General features: G+C 37.2%; 1 protein-coding gene across 1 annotated transcript in view; it reads left to right on the plus strand.

The window, feature by feature from the left end:
- Positions 1–23,579, plus strand: part of LOC145671837 (neprilysin-1-like) — a 64,503-nt gene that overhangs the window by 34,153 nt on the left and 6,771 nt on the right. Inside the window, exons 5-6 of the mRNA XM_081741063.1 lie at positions 2,273–2,340; positions 17,155–17,303. Of these exons, the coding sequence (XP_081597189.1) occupies positions 2,273–2,340; positions 17,155–17,303 (217 nt within the window). The remainder of the gene's footprint in view (positions 1–2,272; positions 2,341–17,154; positions 17,304–23,579) is intronic.

Raw genomic sequence — 23,579 nt, forward strand, 5'->3', positions numbered from 1 at the left:
CACCCAACAAATAACCAACTAACTCTTCAGAATGACATCCATGTGACAATTTTTTTTACGCCTGGCAACGCTGACATATAGAAGGAGAGTAAGGGATTGTCGCAAGAGTCAGGCAGAAAAAATGTTGAAAATTTTCCCCCTCTACCTCAGCCCCCGCTGGTAAACAAGCTAGCTGGCGTAGGGAAGGGGGCCCGGAGGGGCCGGGCCCCCCAAAGAGGTTCGATAATGTACTTTGGTACTTTGATGTTTGTATTTTTTTAAATATATTTTTATGTTTATATATTTTTTGTTTGCAATTTTTCTATATGTACCTATAACAGCACTTCCCCCCCCCCAAACACACATCCTGGCTACGCTACTCCCTATAATAGACAGACCCTTGACACCCCTTTTGATGCACTGAAACATCAGCATGGTTGCCAATTCAGAATATTAATTTATGAAAACTATGATTTCCGTAGTTACCCCTTACAAAGGCCTCATGTGATTGGTTATCGGTGGAAATGAAAAATATTTTTTCCGCTCCATAGTTTCCAAGCTACTCCAACTATACAAGCTGAAAATTAACGACAGAACAAACATACAAACAGAACAAACAGTTATGGGTGAATTTACGTGATTTGTTAAAAAATTGATTTACACCTTTGGTTACATCTAGCAACATTATGTGGTTCTTAGTGCACTTCAATCGTTGCTTCCTAGTTAAAAAATATATGCATGGACAAGACTTCATTTTGGTATAACCATCATTTGTGTACCGCTTTCAGTTCAAAAGTTCTACCATCCCAAACTCCGGGTTGCATTGTATATTGGACACCCTCTATTTATAATGTAAGTTATTATCTTGCGTAATTTGCGTATTATTTTTGCACAATGAATTTTGTTTTCTATAGTAATAGTTGTTAACTTCTTTTATTAATTATGTAAATTGTGTAATTGTGTAATATTTCTTAGCTTTTGTAAAATTCTTCAAGTTTTAAATCATTTTTGTTCTGAATTTACTATGTTTTTTTTTTATTTTTGCGATATTTACAAGGCTCTACATTTTTGTTAGATCAATAACTGATTTTTTAAGTACAGAGATTTCCTTCAGTTAAATCATAGACTTTATCTAAGAACCAGTTTGTCTTTTCTCGTCGTGAAGATGTTTTTGATTTGCACAATTTTAGGCATTTTTTACGTGTATCTCACTCACTTGTTGCACTATGTTCTTCGGGTCAATGTCTTGGTTTTGTACAATTCCTACAATGTTTTCTGATTTGTAAGCCCTTTTCTTCCTCCTAATTCTGTTGCTTCCATTTGTTCTTTTATTGCTCCTAATTCTCGAATATTTTTCACATGTTTTAAAGATATACAGGGCCACCCAATAAAAGCTCGAACAATTTGAAGGCTAATTGGACAAAAATGATCGCAGATAAAAAGGTATTTATTCATAAAAAATTAAATTGGTATTGAAAATGATTTGTAATTACTTTGTTCTGTTCTTACACTGTCTCTAGGAAGCCCAACAGCTGTAGCATGTTTCCTTTCGGAACGTTTCAGGAACTACCAAACAGTCTATCTCATTGCCTCAATAATCTCAGACGTACGATCATTTATAGGTCGGCTAGATGATTTTCTTTTCACCGTTGAACCCGTTGTTCGGAAATTCTCGACCCACTGGAAGATAGTCTTCCGATCAAAAATATCTTCATTACGTGGAATAGGAAACTTCAAGCGAAAATCTCTTTGCACTGTAATCGTAGAACTGCTACTTTTGGAAAGCACTTAAACTGCATGTGAGCGAGCAGCTTCTGACCAAACAGTAATGACAACAAAAAACGACACGAGAGTGCTGAGCGCATCATACCTCCACTGATAACATTACAGCCAATCAAAAAGTGACACGTTTTATTGCGTATTAGTTGTCAATTGTTGGCCATTTCACCACAACAGAACAGGGTAATTACAGACTCTTTTAAATTCCACTTTATATTTTTTAATCAACAAGTTTCTATCTGCAATACTTTGTATTGTGTTAGCCTTTAAAGTTTCGGATCTTTTATTGGGTCACCCTGTACGTATAGCATAAAATATCACCACTACCGGTAGATGATATGATATCCTTCAAGCTATAAACTGAAATTTCTTGCTATCTCCACACAAATAAGCCATAATTGCTAATGTTGACAAGGTAAGAGCTATAGCACTACACATCTTATTCACACGAGCTCTGACACAAGAATCCAATTGTTTCTAATCCCTAACAATCTTATTTCATTTGTATTTATAGTGCCTTAAATTATGGAGCTGCTGGAATATTCATTGGACATGAAATTACTCATGGATTTGATGATGAAGGTAAAGAGTGAGGAAAAGAATACATTAAAGATTTATGTTTGAATTTCAAAGAAGGAAAGCTTGGTTAAAATAAATCCTTATTTACGGCCGTGTGCACTGAAGTTCAACTGTTAAAAGACGTTCAATTCTAAGTCCCGATCAAGTGGTGAATAAATTAAATTTAACCAATTTTTGGGCTTTTAACTTCATTGAACTTGGTTAGTCTGCAGTACTGAACCAAATATAGTAAACTTTGAGTGGTGCAAGAAAATTTCTTGAAATATTTTCAAGTTAGCACCTTCAATTTTGAACTTCTTTACATGAACGCTCATTTGAACTTCGCTGGTGCACACGGCCGTCCTGTTTTAGGCTATAAGAAAGAAGGTTCTTGCAAATCAATAATAATAATATAGGCAGGTAATGTAGAAGGACAGTAGCAGAAAACAAGTGAGCCCTGAGATAACATGTAGATTCGATGTTGTCTATTTAGGACCTCGCAAACCCTGGAATCATACTAATGGCCAGTTTCACCGATAACAGTGAAATTAAAATTCCATTGAGCCAGGTTCAACTTGGTCGCGGTATTGTAATCTTTCACTACATAGCTAATTTGGCGAGAGCTGGCACCAGAAGTGAGTACTCTACTACTGAGCCACCGCCACCTCTGGGCGATGTTATTTACAAGAAATCTGATGGTATTGGAACATCAGGTAGTACAGATTAAGAATACAGGGACAAAAACTGAGATTTCTTTGTGAGAGTAGTATCCTCGTGCCTTCTACACTCTTCTTTTGTTGGCGCATATCAATACCCGACTAGGAAAGAGTAAAGTTGAGGGATACCATCACCCTCGTAGCGCACGGACGTCCAAGGGACGTCCGAGACATTCGAATTGGACAACGGGACATCCCCGGATCATCTGAATTTGCTCCCGGGACATCCATAGGACCTCTCGCGGGATATCCAAATGTCCGCTAATATCCCAGGAAACGGCACTTCAAGGGATGTTCACTGGTAAATCGCAGGATAAGGTGGTCCTAGGTATGTCCGGCGTGGGATTTCTCTGGGGTCTCCTGTCCCATCCGGGACGTCTCGTGAACATCCTACATGGATATCCTTTAGGACGTCCCATGCAGGACATCCATGGGATGTCTACTCATTGTCCCGATAATCCCGGGAACTATGTGGGATCATTGGGATCAAAATGGGACGTTCTAGTGATGTCGTGTGCTATATGGGCAGAAATGACAGTTCAAAAATTTTCTAATGCCTTCGAATCTCTTATTCTTTTACACACTCCCTGTGTACATATTTATAAAACACTTGCAATCATACATCCCATAATCAATATGTCTTATGCCATAAATAAAATATCTTAAAAGTAACATATCATTAAATCGATAACTGGTGAAAAAATACACACGAAAATATGCTAAGTGGTCACTATAGAAGTAAGGTGAAGCTAAGGGTGGCTCCCGCGAGGGTGTGACTGCAGGCAGCAAGCGCGAAGGGATGGTGTGTACTCTCACAAGGGGAGACAACTGCTAAAAACATGCATCTACCTGTGCTAAGGAGTCACTATAATCTAGTTTTGCATTACAATTGCATAGCAATAAACCACTTTAAAACTGTTTCTATTTCTACAACCAAACCTTTTGATACCGATACTACCTCCAGACACCTAGTAAGTATTGAACCTTTATATTTCTCCTTGTTGTGCTGCTAAGAAGGAAACTTTTTCTGGTGTCACACGAAATGTGGAAAAAGACTATGGTCAATCGATTTGTGTTAGTGAACAAGAAAATACATAGGCGGGAAAAATCCTCCATCGCAACCGTTCCGTAGTTATCGGGGGGAGTAAGGGTACTCGCAACAAAACACGTTGTGGATAATGAGATGCAATGTGGAACAAGTTCGATGAAAACATGCATAGAAACGCAGTTAAACACATACTACAGTGTGATATTACATTCCACAATAGTCTGACAAGTGAGGGCAGAGGCGTAGCACATAACGACACATGAGGGGTGGGTAAGCGCAAGTAAATATAGTCATATAATTGAAGAAAACGGAGAAGCAAGACGTCAAGGGAGTGATACAGTAATAATTCATGGTCAAGTAATCTATCGCAAACTATAGACCCAGCCTGTAGACGACACCGTGAAGCATACATGGAAGAAAGAGAGCTCTGGAGGGGATTGTCCGTAGGGTCCGGACCCCCTCCCCTCGTAACACTCGATGTGTATAGACTGTTGTATAAATGTAGGCATTCATTTTCATATGTCTGTCGCACGTCATACTGTCTGTATATTCCTTCAACATTGCTAGGATCCTTCCTCCTCCTCTAAAGTCCTGACTTGCTACGTGCCTGCTTGGAAGTTACGTTGAACATAAATAAGAATAATCGAAAATTATGACTAAAAATATAGGGTAGTGCAACATAATGGACTGCTCACGATAGACGATTGTGGAGAAGTATTGGAGAAACCTTCATCCAGCAGTGGATCGACAATGGTTGATAATTATGATGATGGTGATGACATAAAAGTGTGACAGTATTTGCCCCTGTGTGAATGCACCGCAAAGCACCAAAGAAGCAAAATATGCTGCAGATAAAGAACACAACTGTGCACATGTATATAACTGTCATAACGTCTAATAAGGAAAAATCCGCCCTCTTTCTCTGTCGTTACGTGCTACGCCTCTGCCCTCATTTGTCAGAGTATTGTCGAATGTAATGTCACAATGTAGTATATGTTTAACTGTGCTTCTAAGCATGTTTTCATCGAACTCACTCCATATTTCGTCTCATTATCCACAACGTGTTTTGTTTCCAGTGACCCTACTCCCCCCGATAACTACGGAACGGTTGCGATCGAGGGTTTTTGCCGCCTATGGATTTTCGTGTTCACTAACACAAATCGATTGACCATAGTCTCGTTCCACATTCGTGTGACATCAGAAAAGGTTTCCTTGTAAGTGGTTTAAAAGGATTGAGATATTTTCTTGAACTTCTGACCCATTTCGAGAAACATTGTTAGTTCTTATGATTATTTAAAGGTGTCTGTGAAAACGTAATGTAAGTTTCTGTCACTACGGCATGGCATGTCCTCAGGTTGCGGATCGAGGAAAATGCCTCTAGATATAAAAGTCATCAATTAGAAACAGGGTTTTTCGTTCACAAACGAATAATATCAGCAATTAAGCGGGTTGAATTTGTTACTGATAGACCTTTTATTACTCATAAGGCTCGGTCGTGTGATATTATTGTTTTAAATGTACATGCCCCAGCTGAAGATAAGGATGGCGATATAAAAGACAGTTTTTACGAAGAAGCGGAACGGATATGTGACCAACTCCCGCGATACCGTATGAAAATTCTATTAGGGGATTTCAATGCGAAGTAGGACGAGAGGATATTTTCAACCGATTATAGGGAACGAAAGTCTGCATAAGGAAAGTAATGACAACGGTGTTAGACTCGTGAACTTTGCAACATCCAAAAACCTAATCGTGAAGAGTACAAAATTCCCACATCGCGACGTTCATAAATACACTTGGACATCACCTGACGGAAAAACACATAATCAAATTAATCACGTTTGATAGTAGAAGACAATCTAGCATAATTGATGTTCGGTCGTTTAGAGGGACTGATTGTAACACTGATCACTACCTGGTAGCAGCGATAATACGAGAGAGATTATCGTTGAATAAAGGAAATATTCAATGTGTGAAAATGGAGAGATTTAATTTAATGAAATTAGAAGAGAGACAGGTAAGAGAGGAATACCAGATTGAAGTTTCGAGTAGATTCTCGATTTTAGAAGATTCGGAGTACACTAGTGTTGAGGATACCTGGATTGAAATTAGAGATAGCTTTAAAATTGCAGCAAAAGAAAAATTGGGACACACAGAAATACGTAGGAACAAACCACGGTTCGAACAGGAATGAATTAAACTAGCAGAGAAGAGAAAACAGGCAAAATTACGTTGGCTACAAAATCCGAATGAAATAACTACATAAAATTTCGTAGACATCAGGTGGGAAACGTCCAAAACTTTTAGAACAAAGAAACTCGATTTTTTGAATGCTAAAATTAAGGAACTCGAAGATAATAGTAAAAATAAAAAAAAAACTCGGGACATGTATAAGGGGATCAACGAATTTAAGAAAGGCTATCAATTACGTGCTTATATATTAAAGAAATTTGACGGTACAGTTCTCACTGATACGGATAGTATCTTAAATAGATGGAAATATTTCTTTGGCGAATTGCTTAACACGCAGCCAAAAAATAATGTGCGTGCAAAAAGAGAAATACACAGCAGAACCGTGTATCGCAGAACCTAACCAAATAGAAGTAGAAATCGCTATAAAGGAATTAAAGAAATAAAATCTCCGTGTATAGACGAAATTCCAGCTGAGTTAATTTTAGCTGGAGGCCAAAAATTGTGGAACAAGATATACAAACTCATTCTTCTTATCTGGAACAAGGAAGAATTGCCACAAGAGTGGAAAGAATCAATAATTGTTCCAATTCACAAGAAAAGCGACAGAAACTAATTGTAATAATTATCGAGGCATTTCTCTTCTGTCAACATCCTATAAAATCCTTTCCTAACATTTTATTATCAACATTGACCCCATACGCAGATGAAATTATTGGGGATTATCAGTGCGGATTTATACGAAATCGATCAACTATCGACCAAACATTTACCATTTGACAAATACTCGAAAGGAGGTGGGAATACAATACCCTGATACATCAACTATTTATTGATTTTAAAAAGGCTTACGACTCGGTTAGGAGAGATACACTGTTCAACGTTCTTACAGAATTTGGAATACCGAAAAAGCTAATTAGATTAATTAAGTTATATTTCAATGAACCCTAAAGTAAAGTCCGGATAGGCAAATTTTTGTCCACGAGCTTTCGCGTCGAGAATGGCCTGAAATAAGGAGATGCGTTGTCGCCAGTATTATTGAACTTTGTACTGGAATACGCTATAAGGAAAATCAAAGATAGCAACCAGGGCCTAGAATTGAATGGTGTTCACCATGTTATGGCGTATGCTGATGTAAATTTAATAGGGGATGATAGGAGAACAACAGAAATAAATGCAGATGTCTTATTAAACGCTTGCAGGGACATTGATTTAGAAGTATGCACAGAAAAACCAAATACATGGAAGTTCGTCGGGATTATAATACGGCAAATTATGGATGAGTTAAAATATCAAATAATACTGATGATAAAGTGGATACCTACAAATATCTAGGATCAATATTAACAAACCAAAACCATATTCACGAAGAAATTAAATGTCGACTAAAAGCAAGAACTTCGTGTTATTATTCAGTTCAAAATCTCTTATCGTCGCGAATTCTGTCGATGAACTTAAAGCTTAAAATATGTGAAACGATATTCATGCCAGTTGTTCTGTATGGCTGCGAAACATGGTCGCTTACTCTGAGGGAAGAACGTATGCTGAAAGTATTTGAGAACAAGATTCTAAGAAGAATATTCGGACCCAAGAGAAACGGGAATGGGGAATGTCGGAAACTTCATAATGAGGAATTACATAATTTATACGGAAGGAACACTTTCAAAGTGTTAACTGGAAGACCAATTGGAACATGACCATTAGGAAGACCTAGGCGCAGATGGGAGAACAATATTAAGATGGATCTCGCAGAAATAGAAATACAAAGTAGAAACTGAATCCAGTGGCTAAGGACAGAAGTCAATGGAGAGCTTTTGTGAACGCGTCATTGAACCTTTGAGTTCCATAGGCCATAGAGTTAGTTAGTTGGTTAGGTAGTCTGTGAAAACGAAATGGTAAATAAAACTTGTCAGGAGCAGAATTAGATAATGCACAAATAATTAGTAACAATAGGTAAACTTCCCAAGTTAGCTTCCTTTCACGAGTTTGAAATATAGAATAAGAAAGGAGAAAGTTTGTCAAAGGCGGTATTATAGCCCTTTATTGTTTAATGTTCACTGTGTATTGTCTTTGTGATAAACAACATTTTTTAATGATTCTTAAATTATCACTACACTTTCAAAAATTTCGAGCAATGAAACAGCATACACTCAATTTTCATAACCTTCTAAAAATATTGGATTACGGAAATGGATTCATAATGCTTGCAGAAATGAATTAATTACAATTTTTGCGGGTAATTGGTATAATACCATGCTCTCTTGTCCGAGATCAAGTAATTTCGCCTTCCCTATGAGGCCATTTTAAGAAGAAGAACTGAACGAAATATGCGCACATTCATGCTAAAAGTATTTTCTCATTCGAAATAATTTTCTCTTAATCTAAGTCATTGACTGTTCAAATAAGATATGGGTTCACTAGCTAGCTGAACCAGCCTCGACGATGAAATGCACTTAGAACAAAATTCTTACTTGACCTGTATAATCCATGGTCAGGTATTTGAATCTTGTTGGTGCAATTGGCTAAGTTGTACGATCCCTCAACCCCCAGAGTGACTTGCCTATTACTGTTCCCACGTGCTCCGATTTATATATAAAATTAGAGAACATGATATCTTAGCTCACCCTGGATAAATGAGATTATTCCACCATTAATATTAATAGATAACCTTAAATGTTATTATAGTGTTATTGCTTTCCCATATCTTACGACTGAAACAAAGTTTCAAAGAACTTCTAAGTTTCGTATAAGGAGCCTATGATCGCACTCTTAGCAATCATATTTTGACTCGCCACATTAAAATGTGGCCAAATCTTCTCGCTGTTTGAAGTGAGCAGTGTTATCAACAGATTATTAAATTTCCCACAGATCAAGGATCAGAATCCATTAGAATTCCTAACTATAGAATACTATACCAGTGGAGTCAGAAAGTTTCCGGAATGTTGTTGCAGCTCTTTATTTGCCACAATATAGGCACACATTTATTTAATCGCCTTCAAAGCAGGCACACATTTATTTAATCGCCTTCAAAGCATGCACACATTTATTTAATCGCCTTCAAAGCAGGCACACATTTATTTAATCGCCTTCAAAGCATGCACACATTTATTTAATCGCCTTCAAAGCATGCACACATTTATTTAATCGCCTTCAAAGCAGGCACACATTTATTTAATCGCCTTCAAAGCATGCACACATTTATTTAATCGCCTTCAAAGCAGGCACACATTTATTTAACCGCCTTCAAAGCAGGCACACATTTATTTAATCGCCTTCAAAGCAGGCACACATTTATTTAATCGCCTTCAAAGCAGGCACACATTTATTTAATCGCCTTCAAAGCAGGCACACATTTATTTAACCGCCTTCAAAGCAGGCACACATTTATTTAATCGCCTTCAAAGCAGGCACACATTTATTTAACCGCCTTCAAAGCAGGCACACATTTATTTAATCGCTTTCAAAACAGGCATCTTCGGAACACACACACGCTTGCTCCACTCCTCCTGCCATTGCTGGAAACACCGACGTAAGTTCTCTTATAGTATCTTCTGAAGTACAAACGTCACGTTTGGTTTTGATGTCTTCTACGGTGGAGAAGCTGGTACCTTTGAGGCCAATTTTTCCTTAAAACATTAATCTTGAGTTGTTTTAATGCTATCTGAAGCAATTTCTCCAATATGCATATATACTTGATTTTTGAGCGTTGCTCGATCTACGCCCACTAATCATTACACATTCCTACGTCCAACTTCACTTCTCTTACACTGCTTATTATGACATGTTCACACTTGTCAAATTCATAATTACCTAGGTAGACAACTAAGGACTGCACTGTACAAGGTTCATTGTGATTACATCATAAATACCAAAAAATTAGAATAACATTCCTGGAACATTTTGGCTGCCCTGGTAGCTTATAATAAGCCTGGTAACAGGGGCGTCATTTAGGGGGGCAGAAGGGGACAATTGCTCCCCCCCAAGAGTTTGAGGAATACATATACTTTAATAGATTGTCTACTAATATATTAGTACAAAACGTGAGAGTCTTATGTCGGTCGTGCTCTTGCCTCTCAAGCGAAATCTGAAATGACGCCCCTGCCTGGTAACCAAAATTACATTCTTCTTATTTATTAATTCATTGTGTTATTATTTACAAAAAGCATATTATCTTTATAATTATTTTATTTTATAATAATTACACTAATCGTAGCTAATTGTAACATTTTTTTTAGAGGAGTAAGATGTATTAGTTTCAGGTTGTTCAACTCTGATTCGAGAGGTACTAAGTTCGACTCCAGACCATGTGAACTAGTGGTGAATAGTATCACGGACTAGCCACCGAAAGGACACGTTTCGTGTTTAACACAAAAGAAGAAAGATTTGATTAGAAAATAACTAAGTTAGTCACTCTAAATCAAGCAAACAGAAAGAATAAAAGTAGAAAGAAGTAGTGCCTGGTATGAAGTTGTATCGAACTGATGTGTTTGGGATATAACCTTATATACATGGGCGGCGATTAGGGGGGGCAAGAGGGGGCAATTGCCCCCCCCCACGTTTTTGAAGAGACGCCCTAATTTATATAATTTCATTTGGAAATGTAAACAGGGTGTCCACATAACTTGGAAAAAAGAACTCTGACTTTTTCCTGACTTTCCATGACGAAAGTTCCAGATTTCCCTGACCCCCTGAATAACTTAAAAATATAGAAAAAAGAAAGAAACTCCAGCCTCCACACACCCCATAGTTGGCCTTGTTCTCTTCCGCTTCTGTTTCTTTCTTTTTTCAATTTTCTTTCCAAAGGAATGTAAATTTACAAACATAAGCATTAGGCCGATATTGATTAGGCCTACATATTACACAAAATGTAAAATTCCAAACGAAAGTGTGCAGTATACAGAGTACTTAAGATATGAAAAAATACACATTATATGCTTACACATTATAATACCAATTACACAGCATTATAATTAGAGATGCAAGGGCTCGAAAAAAAACCGGCTTTTTTGGAAAAAAAACTCGGTTTTTTCTGCTTCGCTTTTTTGCTTGGGAAATTTTGGGCTTTTTTCAAAATTCTGCTTTAAATTGATAAATCAGACTTTGTTTCGCTTCTCTATAACATAAAAAGTCATTTAATTAGTGGTTGATGCTGATAATAATATAAAACCTCGAAAATAAACTATGAATTTCGAAAAGATATTTCAAACAATTTTTCTTCAACATATTTACATTATGAATTCCGCAGGATTAACCAATGTATATAATAAGAATTTTTTAACCTCCTATATACAAAAGTAAGCAGAGTTGGCAAGAACCATGGTTGCTTTTGAAAATGCCAAAAACCCGTTTTTTGGGGATGTTTAAACCAGGCTTTTTTGGTTTAATCCAGGCTTTTTTGATTTAGATTTTTCCTTATGTATTTATGTTACATATTCACAGAAATAAGTTTGTTTCGCCTTGGTGTTATTATGCAACAGCAGGGTTATGCCGGAAGAACTCCCATAAGCTTAAAGAAGTCCGGTCAGTAAATTTCTTAAATTGAGAATCTCCCGCCCTAGCCATCGGGAAAATCCTGTCATTACATGAAATGTAAGACAATAACGGGAAAATCTGCTTTGCATGTAAAATTTAAAGGTCAACGTATTATAATCAGTACGCTAAAACTGAGCTATTAAATTACAAATTTAGTACGTAGATATCATTGAAAGTCCAATCCAAGCTAATGTTGGAAGCTACGTAGACAATCGATAAATTTTGCTAATTTCTATCAATATATTTAAGCAATCTTGGCTTTTTATAAAACAACAGGCATTTAGGCATGCAGATATACATAAGAGAAATACTTACGGAAACGGTTGGGTAAGTGGAAAACTCGGACAATACGTATCCCATCATTTCCAAGGACACACTTTTTCGGATAAAAAAAAAATTGCCCCAGGGTCCGAGACGGGGTCCAACTCAAAATTTTCAAATGGCAAGGGGGGTTAAGTAGCATATCGTTTGATAGCTGTTGTAAAATGAAAGAAAACGCAGCAAGTCTCGACTCTACGACAACCCTGTGCAAAATAGCGGAGGGTCAAAATGTAAATAAAAACTTAATTGAAAAGTCCATTATCACCCTATAAATCGGAAACGGTGAGACAAATGTGAAAATAGGAAAGGGAGTGTAGCATTATTTTCAAAGTATAACAATTTAAGTTAAAACGTCTTGTCCCAGGATCCCAGTTGGGGTCCAACTGAAAAGTTTCAAATGGCAAGAGGGGTATAGTATCTCATCGTTTGCAAGATCTTGTTAAATGAAAGTAGATGGAGCAGGTCTCGACTTTCTACGATAAGTCTATCCAAAATTGTGGTGGGTCAAAACGTAAACAAAAGCTTAATTGAAAAACTATGGCCACCTTGAATCCAAGATGGCCGCTTAAAACCTATGTTATTCATAACAGTACAAATCTGAATCTCTATTTTTCTCTATTATGTATTTAGAAACAATAGGAAGAGTAAAGAACAATTGAATTTCGATTCACTTCAACTATTATTTCATTCGGTAACAACACATATGTTTTGTTCTCAATGCACGTTCGTCACGGTTCTCAAGACATCATTTACTTGAATATAACGAATATGCGAGGTGGCGAGGAATACACAACTCTGACTTCCTACTCACACTGCTAAACAAAAGTTGAATACCTTCGGTATTTTTTCTAATTTTGTCATACGTTGTTCATGCATAAAGGACTTGCTGACCAGTAGGTTGGGGGCTATATTGCAACGTATTCGTGATGGTTACATTTGTATGGCATTCGTTGGTCTGATCGCAATACTTCAAGCAATACCAAATTTAAAGAAAGATTCATTTGTAAGATTGGCGAGTAGTACCAAACCATGTGTAAGTCATTTTAGTACATCGAGCTGCGTCAAACTTTGTTGGTTTGGTCACAGTATTCCAAGAAATAACATATTTATATACGAACTCAATTTTTACGCTGGCAGCCATATTGGATTACAGATTATGCTCTTTGATATTTTGTACATACCTACTATTAACCATAAACGCAAATACCACATTTCGCTTCTCCAACACCAGTGGTGTGAGCTGGACATGCGTTCGATACATAGTGCGACATTTTGAACTCAAGATGTCGCGTTTTTGAACATTTCGCATATTTTCGTCACCTACTAATCAACATTAATGTCAAATTTGGTTTTCCTAGCTTCAGCAGTTTGGTATGCTTATCCTTTCGACATAGGTTTTAAGCAACCATCTTGGATTCAAGGTGGACATAAATTTTCAATTAAGCTTTTGTTTACATTTTGATCCACCGTAATTTTGGACAAGGTTGTCGTAGAAAGTCGAGATGTCCTCCATCTTCTTTCACTTAACAAGAGCTTTCAAACGATGTGCTACCTCTCTTGCCGTTTGAAACTTTTTAGTTGGACCCCACCTGGGACCATGTGGGGATCCTGGGACAAAGTACAACGTTTTCACTTAAATCGTTGTACTTTGAAAATAATGCCACACTTCCTTTCCTGTTTTCACATTTGTCTCAACGTTTCCGATTTATAGGGGTGACCATGGATTTTTTAATTAAGTTTTTGTTTACACTTTGACCCGTCGAAATTTGCACAGGGTTGTCGTAGAGAGTCGAGACTTGCTCCATTTTCTTTCATTTTACAACAGCTTTCAAACGATGTGCTACTTAACCCCCCTTGCCATTTGAAAATTTTGAGTTGGACCCCGTCTGGGACCCTGCGAGGACCCTGGAGAAATTTTTTTTATCCGAAAAAGTGTGTCCTTGGAAATGATGGGATACGTATTGTCCGAGTTTTCTACTTACCCAACCGTTTTCGAACAAATTACTCAGTTCAAGCTGTACTGCCAGGTAATTTTTTGTAGTTCTTACATTACAAAATATGTTGTAATTCACGATATTCCGCCCGGTGGCACGTATAACTTTGGGATTCATCTAGTTATAACATATCAAGTGCAAACACAATTGTCTCGTTCGGATCTCAGCGGAGCCACTGCGTGACCCTTCCTTGTCAGTATAAAATGATTTTTAAGGTTGTATCCGGAAGATTATTGCTAAACATATAAACGAAACGAATTATTAGTTATGCCTGTACTCATAAACTTCAAGCACCTCCCAAATAAAATTAGGACTTTTTAGGAAACGAAACAATCAGAAAAACCCCTCCTAAAGTACTTTTCTAAATCCGCTACTGATTATTTGTATAAATTGGTATTCAAGGTTGTGTCCGGAAAATTATTGCTAAATCACTTCACAGCTACAGTATAACAGAAATGTGGAAGTACGGCTTGACGGATATATTGAAAAACGTACGCTTTGACGGATAAATAGAAAAACGGTCAAGTTTAACATTTGCGCTAGAAGCTAGAGTACTAAAAGCTCTTAGAAATGAAACACGGATGACAAACTAAAATGATCTAGAGAAGAAAAAAATGTCGATAACTCAAAAGTTAAAATAAAGTTAAATGGCCTCTAAAATTGCCCTCAAATACTACATTCTTCATGTTAGCTTTAATTCGTAAAACATGTGCTCCATCCATCTTGATGGTGAATTACAGAGCTAAATATGGCATTTAGGTCATGGAATTCTTATCTAATTATACAATAAACTATAAGAAAGCTATTTAGATAGAAAAATCATGAAACTGAAAAAAGCCAAAATTTCCAAAATTCTCGTTTTTTTCCCAAAAAAAGCCGGCTTTTTATGTGAAAAAAACCATCGATTCAAAAAAGCCGGCTTTTTTGCATCTCTAATTATAATATTGCCTATAGTAATAAACTGTTCATATATGATTTTACTGATTATTAAAAATTACACACAGACACACATACTTTGCTGGTGCAGTTGTTAAATGCAACACATTGAAAAATTTGTTTTCATCCTTTCTCACGTAGTTTTCTTCTCATTGATCTGAATATCCTTCTTGTTGCCTCCGCAGTTTAGTTTTCTTTTCTTCTTCCTCCAGCTCCTTTAGTTGTTGCTGAATCTTCCGTTTCTCTCTTCTCTTCTCGTCTCCAGCAGTTATTTCTCTTTTCTTTTCCAGATACACATGGTATTGTCTCATTGAACTTCTCACTGAATTTATCATACCTCTTGTAATTATTAATCCTGATTATCCACATATTCTCATCACAGAATCATATATGATCCGTTGAGCCACCCGAGATTCTTCTTGTAAGTTGTCAACAATGAGAATTTTATTTATTGTGAAACCACTTTCAAAAAATGCGATTCCGTGAAAGAAGGTAAAACACAATTTTATAACTGACCATAAGTCAACAAAGTTCTTCCCATTTCCTAAGACTAAGTAAAAAACTCATCAAGTCCAATACCATCTCTGTCATTGGCTATGAATTCATTCGAGTGTCCCTTAAATTCTTCAGTTTGAGCTTTTACTGTGAGCTGGAGATACTATTTCTTCGTGTTCTCAGTCGGTTGTCCAGATGTTCTCTTGGCACCATGCAATTCTTCTAGAACAGCGTCTACTCTTTTGAGCAAATATACCACGATGCAGTTAGATATGTGTTTTTCGCAGAAAATTAGTTTCAACAACTATATCAGAGAAAACTACATTTTGCATCCAGTAACAGTAAAGAAACCAACTTTATTTCATAAATTCAGTAATTGAAGAATGGACCTAAATCGATTTTTCCCTGACTTTCCCTGACCAATCTGCCATTTCCCTGACTTCACCTGATACATTTTTACTTCCCTGACCTTTCCCTGACTTTCACTTATTTACAAGAATTGTGGACACCCTGGTAAAGGTTTTGTATGTATTACTGTTTCATAGGAAAAAATGGTGCCATATGATATTTGCAGTTGCGTGAGTACGTATTGGATATTTGTCTTCTCGTGGAGTTAAGAAAGCTACAGGAATTGCGTTTTAATTGCAATTCAAAGCAATTAATATTGCAATTGCATATTTCCTTAAATGTCATAGCATATGCTTGCAGTACTTACTGTATTTCATTTTCTAAGAGTTAAAACATTCATTTAATGGCATGTGTGGAATTGAAAGTATAAGTTGTTCATTAATTCCCAGTTTTAATATAACTTCTGCAAAACAAGCATCATTATTCATTACTATGATTAATATTATCTTTTATATTTATTTGTTTTGCAAATTTGTTATTAAATAATCTGATCACACAATTTTCCAGACAGAATTGTAAGATATTCATGAGCAAGGAATCAAATCTCTTTTTACACTTTCGTTGTTTACGAATATAAAGGGCTAGACACCTACCTGTATTGCTCTTATGAATTTACTTAACAAAACAGAAATACGATATACGGCATCCTATCCTATGCTATCCATCCTATCCTATCCTACGAAACAATATCCTATTAGTTATGCAACATTTCATCAACCATTGTTAGAAAGAACCAGGAAATCTAACATTGATATACAATTGTTAAGATCATGCCTTGCCCCCCCCCCCACTTTTAACGTCCAACCGACGCCACTGGTTTATATATATGTATATATTTGTGACTCAAACTGATTTGGACTTTGCACAAACTCATTTAGTAGTGTCAAACAGAAAAATGTTTTCATTTAAATTTTACCTTTACAATAGCACTTAGGAATCTCCTGAATTTTGGTAATAGGCATTGGAACAGGCACACGCTATTGAAAATTCAAATAAGCGCATTTGTACAACCCATTAACAGGTATTTGGAAATAACAACGGTATAACGTAAATTATTTTATGCGAGAAAAAAAATAATTTAAAATAAAATCCCATAAACTTCCATGGTATATTCTGAAGTTTGAATAAATTACATAAAGCAAAATCAAAAAATTTTAACTTGTAATTTGTAGCAGGTAACTGATTCTGTATTTTCTAGGGCGTCAATTTGGAAAATGGGGCGACTTAGTACAATGGTGGAGCAATGTTACTTTAAAACAATACGCAGACAAAGCGTCTTGTTTTGTTCGACAATATGGGAGTTTTCGAGTGCCTGAGATTGATCTACTTCAACACAGAGAATCAACGGTTGGTTTCATTTATTTATCAATAGATACAAGTTATGTTATGTAATTAACAAAATTTTTGGTTGTAGACCTGTACACATTGAAACACATCAATTATCATAAACATTCTGCCAACACTGCTGTTCATAAGTTACAAATTCTAAAGTATCCATGATTACGTACTATCACACCTCACTCGAATTCATCGCATTGTTATAGTAGTTATAATATTTTTAATTATAGCTCATCTTCTTAATTTTCTCTTATCTTAATTATTCGATATTAACTGGAAGCCTTCAAAATGTAGGTGTGGAGGAGAATGGAAAGAATTAGTTATGTCGAGCGGAAAACGAATGAAAGGGTGTTAGAAATGGTGGGTGAGAAAAGAACACTTTTAGATATTATTAGGAAAAGGAAGAGAAACTGGTTGGGACATTGCCTAAGAAGAGATTGTATCATGAGGGACGTCCTAGAGGGTATGGTGGCGAGAAAGAGAGGGAGGGGGCGAAGGAGACTACAATTAATGGATGATATTAAAACAGAAAGATCATACGCGAAGAGGTTAGCGGAGGACCGTAGAGCATGGAAGCTTCTCAGCTGCGGCAAGTGACCTGCCAATAAAGGCAGAATACCTATGATGATGATATCTTAATTAGCTTCAATCATCTTAATTTTCTCATCGCTCCTCCTTCCACTATACCCACTATCTCATCTAGATTAATCTCTTCTTCTTATTTAGTAGATACTTTAATCTTCTTTACCCTATTCCTTCCATTATACTTTTTGTAACATCCCGCTTAATCTCTTACCCATTTTAGTACTTAGCTTAATACTTCCACTATACGAGTACATTCTATCAAATCTCGTTTAATTTCTTCGTGTTATTGTAGTAATTAGTTTTATCTTCTTATTTTCTTTCTTTCCATTATACCTTCTATCACATCCTGCCTGATACTTTTATTTCTTCCTTCTACTGTACCTTCTATCGCAGTTTGCATAATCTCCTCTTCTTATTTCAGTGGTTAGTTTGATATTCTTATCTCTCTTCCTTCCACTATATCTTCTATCACATTCCACTTAATCTCTTCGTCTTATTGTAGTTGTAAATTTAATATTCTTCCATTACACCTTCTGCAACATTCCGCTTAATCTCTTCGTTCTATTAAAGTATTGGATACGTGCAGAAGTTCTACTCGTTTGTGATAAGTCACTGGTGAAAGGTGTTATGACCGAAGAGATGGAGCTCCAAGATCTAAAATCAGTGATCATGTTATCGGGAGAATATTGAAGCAACATCAGACAGTGACCGTTCAATGTGGCTCGTTCGATAGATACAGTAGCGTGACCTTTGCCTGTCGCAACATTAACCAAATGTATGGTGAGGATGCAAATGATGAAAGCATATGTTGTAGCTGGTTTTGAAAATTCAGAAACGGCGACAAAAACTGTAAAGATCAACCACGATCTGGGCGTCTATCAGGTTTCCCGAAAAGGATCTTGACCAAGCCATAACAATCAGTCCGAATCCCACTACAGAAAAATTTGGGAAAACCTTCCGGCTGAGATGTACCACGAAGTTCGATCATTGGGTTCCACATTAGCTGAGTGCAACTCAACGATAAAGGCGAGTAACGACATGTGTTTCTTTGCTTTTCTGGTATAAAAATGACGTCTCCTTGACACGAATTGTCACAGGAAGTGGAAAGGGGATTATGTACCAAAACGTGAAGCGTCGAGGACTGTGTGTCGCATTTCTGAACTGCTTCCATCAACGTCCAAACAAGATCTTCATCCCAAGGTATTGAGTGTGTGATGGAAGGAAAATTCATTTGGAGGTCCTGAAACAGGGGTGTCATTATTGGTGGGCACGGAGGGGCAATTGCCCCCCTGAGTTTGAGATTTCTATAGATTTTATCAATAAAATAGTAGTAAATCAGTGAAATACGCGAAATTTTACTTATATCAAAGGGTTTTGCCCTTTCCCCCCAAGCAAAATCTGAAATGACGCTCCTGTCCTGAAATCTGATCAAACCATTTATGTGACCTTCTACTGACAACAAACTGCAGAAATTATTAGGGACGAAGTGATCAGGTTTTGTCAATCGCCAAGTATGATAACGCTAAGCCACATGCTGCTGCGATGAGACGTCAGAAATTAGTAGACTTTGGTTAGGAGGTTTCACCTCACGTGCCATATTTCCCTGACTTGGTGCTTACAGACTTTCATCTTTTTCGCGCTTTGCAAACCTTCTTTATTGAGAAGACCTTTGCTGATACGGATGCTATGAAAATTGCCTTACCTGAGTTCTTCAACTCCAAACCTGCGTGGGGTTCATCTTCTACCGAAAAGATGGCAAGGGGTCATTGATCATGCTGGTGAATATACACAGTCCTAGCTGTTTTACATTTTGTGTTCTACGCACTTTCATATGCATACCAAACATGGGTAGAACTTTTTAATCTGTTCTTCTTACTGTTGTGGTTAGATTAATCTTATTTTTCTTCCTTCCGTTATATCTTATATCACATTCCGTCTAATATCTTCTTTCTATTGTAGAGGCTAGTTTAATCTTCTTATCTCTCTCCGTTTAACTGTACGTTCTATAACACTGCTTAGTATAAACTTCTTTAAATAATTCTCTAACAAGTTTCCCTTATTCCTTTTAATAATTGCCAAATTGCTTTTCTTCCCCCTATTGTTAAAACATTTTTTTCAGACCCGCTGTGGCTTATTGATAGAGTGCTCACTTCTGGTATGTGGGGTCCCCAGTTCAATTCTAGCTTTCGCCTTATGTGGACAAACACCTTATGTGTGGATTTTTTTCGGTTGTCCTCTACTTTCTATATTCCACTATTACATTCGATTTCATCATCATCACTGCCACCCTTAGCTTCGATCCATTTCTACTCTAGCGTTCCACACAGGTTATTTTCCTCATTCTTTAACAGAAACACACAAAAGTTACTTTTATGCTTTCGAACGGAGAAAGGCGAATTTTCCTGTAGTAAGACTTGTTTGATTCCCGTTGGGATTTCATGTGGTTCGGATCCAGGGCCGGCGCGAGGGGGGGGGTCGAGCCGTGCCACCGCCCAGGGCGGTAGGTCTAATGGGCGGCAAAAATTGAAAAGGAAAATAATACTATCAAAATATAATACTTCGTAATGGACCCATATGGAAAAATAAAATTGTGTTCATCTGAGAATATAATTGAACTTACTTCACTCAAATTTAGGAAAATACTCACTCAGGAAATTCAGAGCATTTTTCCTCATTTTTAATTATCAAACAGGTATCGTTCAATATTTCCCTTGCAGCGACGTAGATAAGATTTTCAGCTAGGGTGGATAAGATTATCAAGGTATATTTTATATGTTTTTCTATTCAACAATGTTCTAACTCTCCACTCAAAGTATGCAAAAGGTACATTCCCACTTGAGACCCATGGGAGGACCAAATAAATACCACAATTATTTGGTCTAGGAATTAATTCGTGCGGTTGGACAAGAGATGGCGCAACGAACGGAGCGTCCCACAGTTCCGTGTGTCCACACATGTGTTGCAAACCCCTGTCATCGCGTATCGTTTGTAGTATAGGGCAGTGGATTAAAGCGTCAACAACACCAGTTTGTAGTTAAGTGAACATGGCGCAATATGTGCCTGATAAAGTGTTTTTGCGGGGTGTCCTGCTGCATTACTTTAACATGCAGAAAAGTGCGACTGAAAGTCATCGTATTTTGGTGGAAGTGTATGGTGACCATGCTCTAGGTGAGCGAACGTGTCAGAAGTGGTTTGCACGGTTTAGAAGTGGTGATTTCGGCTTGGCAGACCAAGAGCGAGCTGGACAGCCAAAAAAAATTCAAGACGAAGAATTGACAGCATTGCTCGAGCAGGATTCGTGTCAAACGCAGGAACAACTTGCAGCAGCATTAGGCGTTGATCAAACAACAGTCTCCAAACGCTTGAAAGCCATGGGAATGATTTAAAAGATGTCACATTGGGTTCCACATGAACTGAAAAACAGAGACGTTGAAAGACGAAAAACCATTTGCGAATTGCTGCTTCAACGACAGAGCAGAAAGGGGTTTCTGCATCGAATTATTACGGGTGATGAGAAGTGGATCCATTACGAGAACCCTAAACGAAAAAAGGTCTGGGTGAAACCAGGTGAACCAGGTCCATCACAACCAAAACGAGATATTCACTGTGCAAAGGTTATGCTGTGCATATGGTGGGATATGAAAGGTGTGGTGTACTATGAGCTGCTGCAACCGGGTGAAACTATGAATGGAGAACGTTATCGACGACAATTAATGCGTTTGAAGCAAGCTCTGGCCAGAACACGACCAGAATGGGAGAACAGACATGATAAACTTATTGTTCAACATGATAACGCTCGCCCACATGTCGCAAAACCGGTCAAAACCTATTTAGAAAATGTCGGATGGGAAGTTTTACCCCACCCGCCGTATTCACCAGACGTTGCTCCTTCGGACTACTACTTGTTCGATTGCATGAACAACGATTTGATTGGACAGCGGTTTACTTCTTCAGAAGATATCGAAACATGGGTCTCTGACTGGATCGCTTCCAAGGATGAGGACTTCTTTCGCCACGGAATCCGTACATTGCCTGACAGATGGGCGAAAGTGGTGGCTAGCGATGGACAATATTTTTCTTAAGGTATTTATGTATTTTGTGTTTGTACTACAGCTTCAATGTGTGCGTACCAACCGCACGAATTAATTCCTAGGCCAAATACTTAGGAAAAGATGTTCAAACTGGAATCATTCAGATTCTTAGTGAACAAATAAAAAGTAAAATGCTGTCTTTGTTGAGAGTTGAAAAATGTTATAGTATAATACTAGACTGTACGCCAGATATTTCTGGTACCGAGCAGATGACAATAATCGTTCATGTACAAATTACATACAGTAATGGAGAATGACCTGTAAAAATTTGAGAACACTTTCTTGGTTTTGTAGCGGTAACAAGACACCACTAGTCTAGGACTGACACAAGTAATAATTAAACTTATAAAGGAAATTAACATTCCTATCGAAGACATAAGGGGCTAAGGATATGACAATGTTTCCAACATGAAAAGCAAACATTGAGGTATTCAGAAGAGAATTTTAGAAATAAATTCCCGAGTCTTTTATGTTCTTTGCAATAGACATTCACTAAACCTTGTCGTTAATGATGCAGCCACAACATTTCAGTACGCCGTTCCATTTTTTGTATAGCTAAAAAAGTTAAAAAAAATTTCTGCATCGGTTCAACATTGGGCCATACTAAAGGAACATATTAGCAGTCTCACTTTAAAACCATTGAGTACCACAAGATGCGATCACCGAATTGATGCTCTGACTCCATTCAGATACGAGTCCCTCGTATCAAACAGGGAAAGTTTATGATGCCTTACTTCAAATAAGTAACGGCAATAGAACAGATAGAATAGTCGCCGTCGATGCTCTGTGTATAGCAAACCAGCTGCATAACTTTCCTTTCCTTTACTCACTAGTTATTTGGTATGATTTTTTACTCCACATAAACATAGTAATTAAAAGTCTCCAAAGCATTGTTTCTCATGTGTTGGATGCAATTGGGGTTTCTTGACAATATATCGAATACTTTGAGGGGAGCAGAAATGATGCAAAGTTTCGATCTCACTTAGTTGATATGATGGAGTTGTCATCAGTATTAGACATGGATGACCCACGGATAGGTAATACAGTGCAAGCTCGAAGTCAAGAGAGGAAGAGACAATTTCAGTACGAGGCAGAGGATGAAGCTATTGAAGATCCACAAAACAAGATACAAGAGCGATTTTTATTACAAAGTTCTAGACGTGATTATGTTAGCTTTAAGAGAAAAGTTTGAGCAACTTAAACATCACATCGAGTATTTCGATTTTCATTACGATATAAGTAATCTTAAAGATGTGTCACCTGAACTTTTGTCTGAAAAGGTACTGAACTTGCCGGCATTTTAACACACGAAGAATCGAAAGATATTAACCCCAGTGATTTGAAAGACGAACTAAAAGTGTTATCCGCTATAGTTAAGGGGGCAGACTACTGAATATTTTTGAAAAACTAATAATTTTTCTTTTGCCCGTTTTTCGTAAGTGGAAAGAGGTAATAAAATGTAACTTACCACAATAATAGATAATGCTATTTTACACCCGAAAATACGGATCGAAAGAATTTTCAGTGTTGCCATCCATAGAAATAACAGTGTGACCAGAATTTGAATTACTCAAAAATCTAGGTAAAGGCAGAGACTAGAAAAATAAAC

This window comes from Thermobia domestica, chromosome 15, assembly GCF_964235325.1.
Source record: "Thermobia domestica chromosome 15, izTheDome1.hap1.1, whole genome shotgun sequence".
NCBI classification, from domain to species: Eukaryota; Metazoa; Arthropoda; class Insecta; order Zygentoma; family Lepismatidae; genus Thermobia; species Thermobia domestica.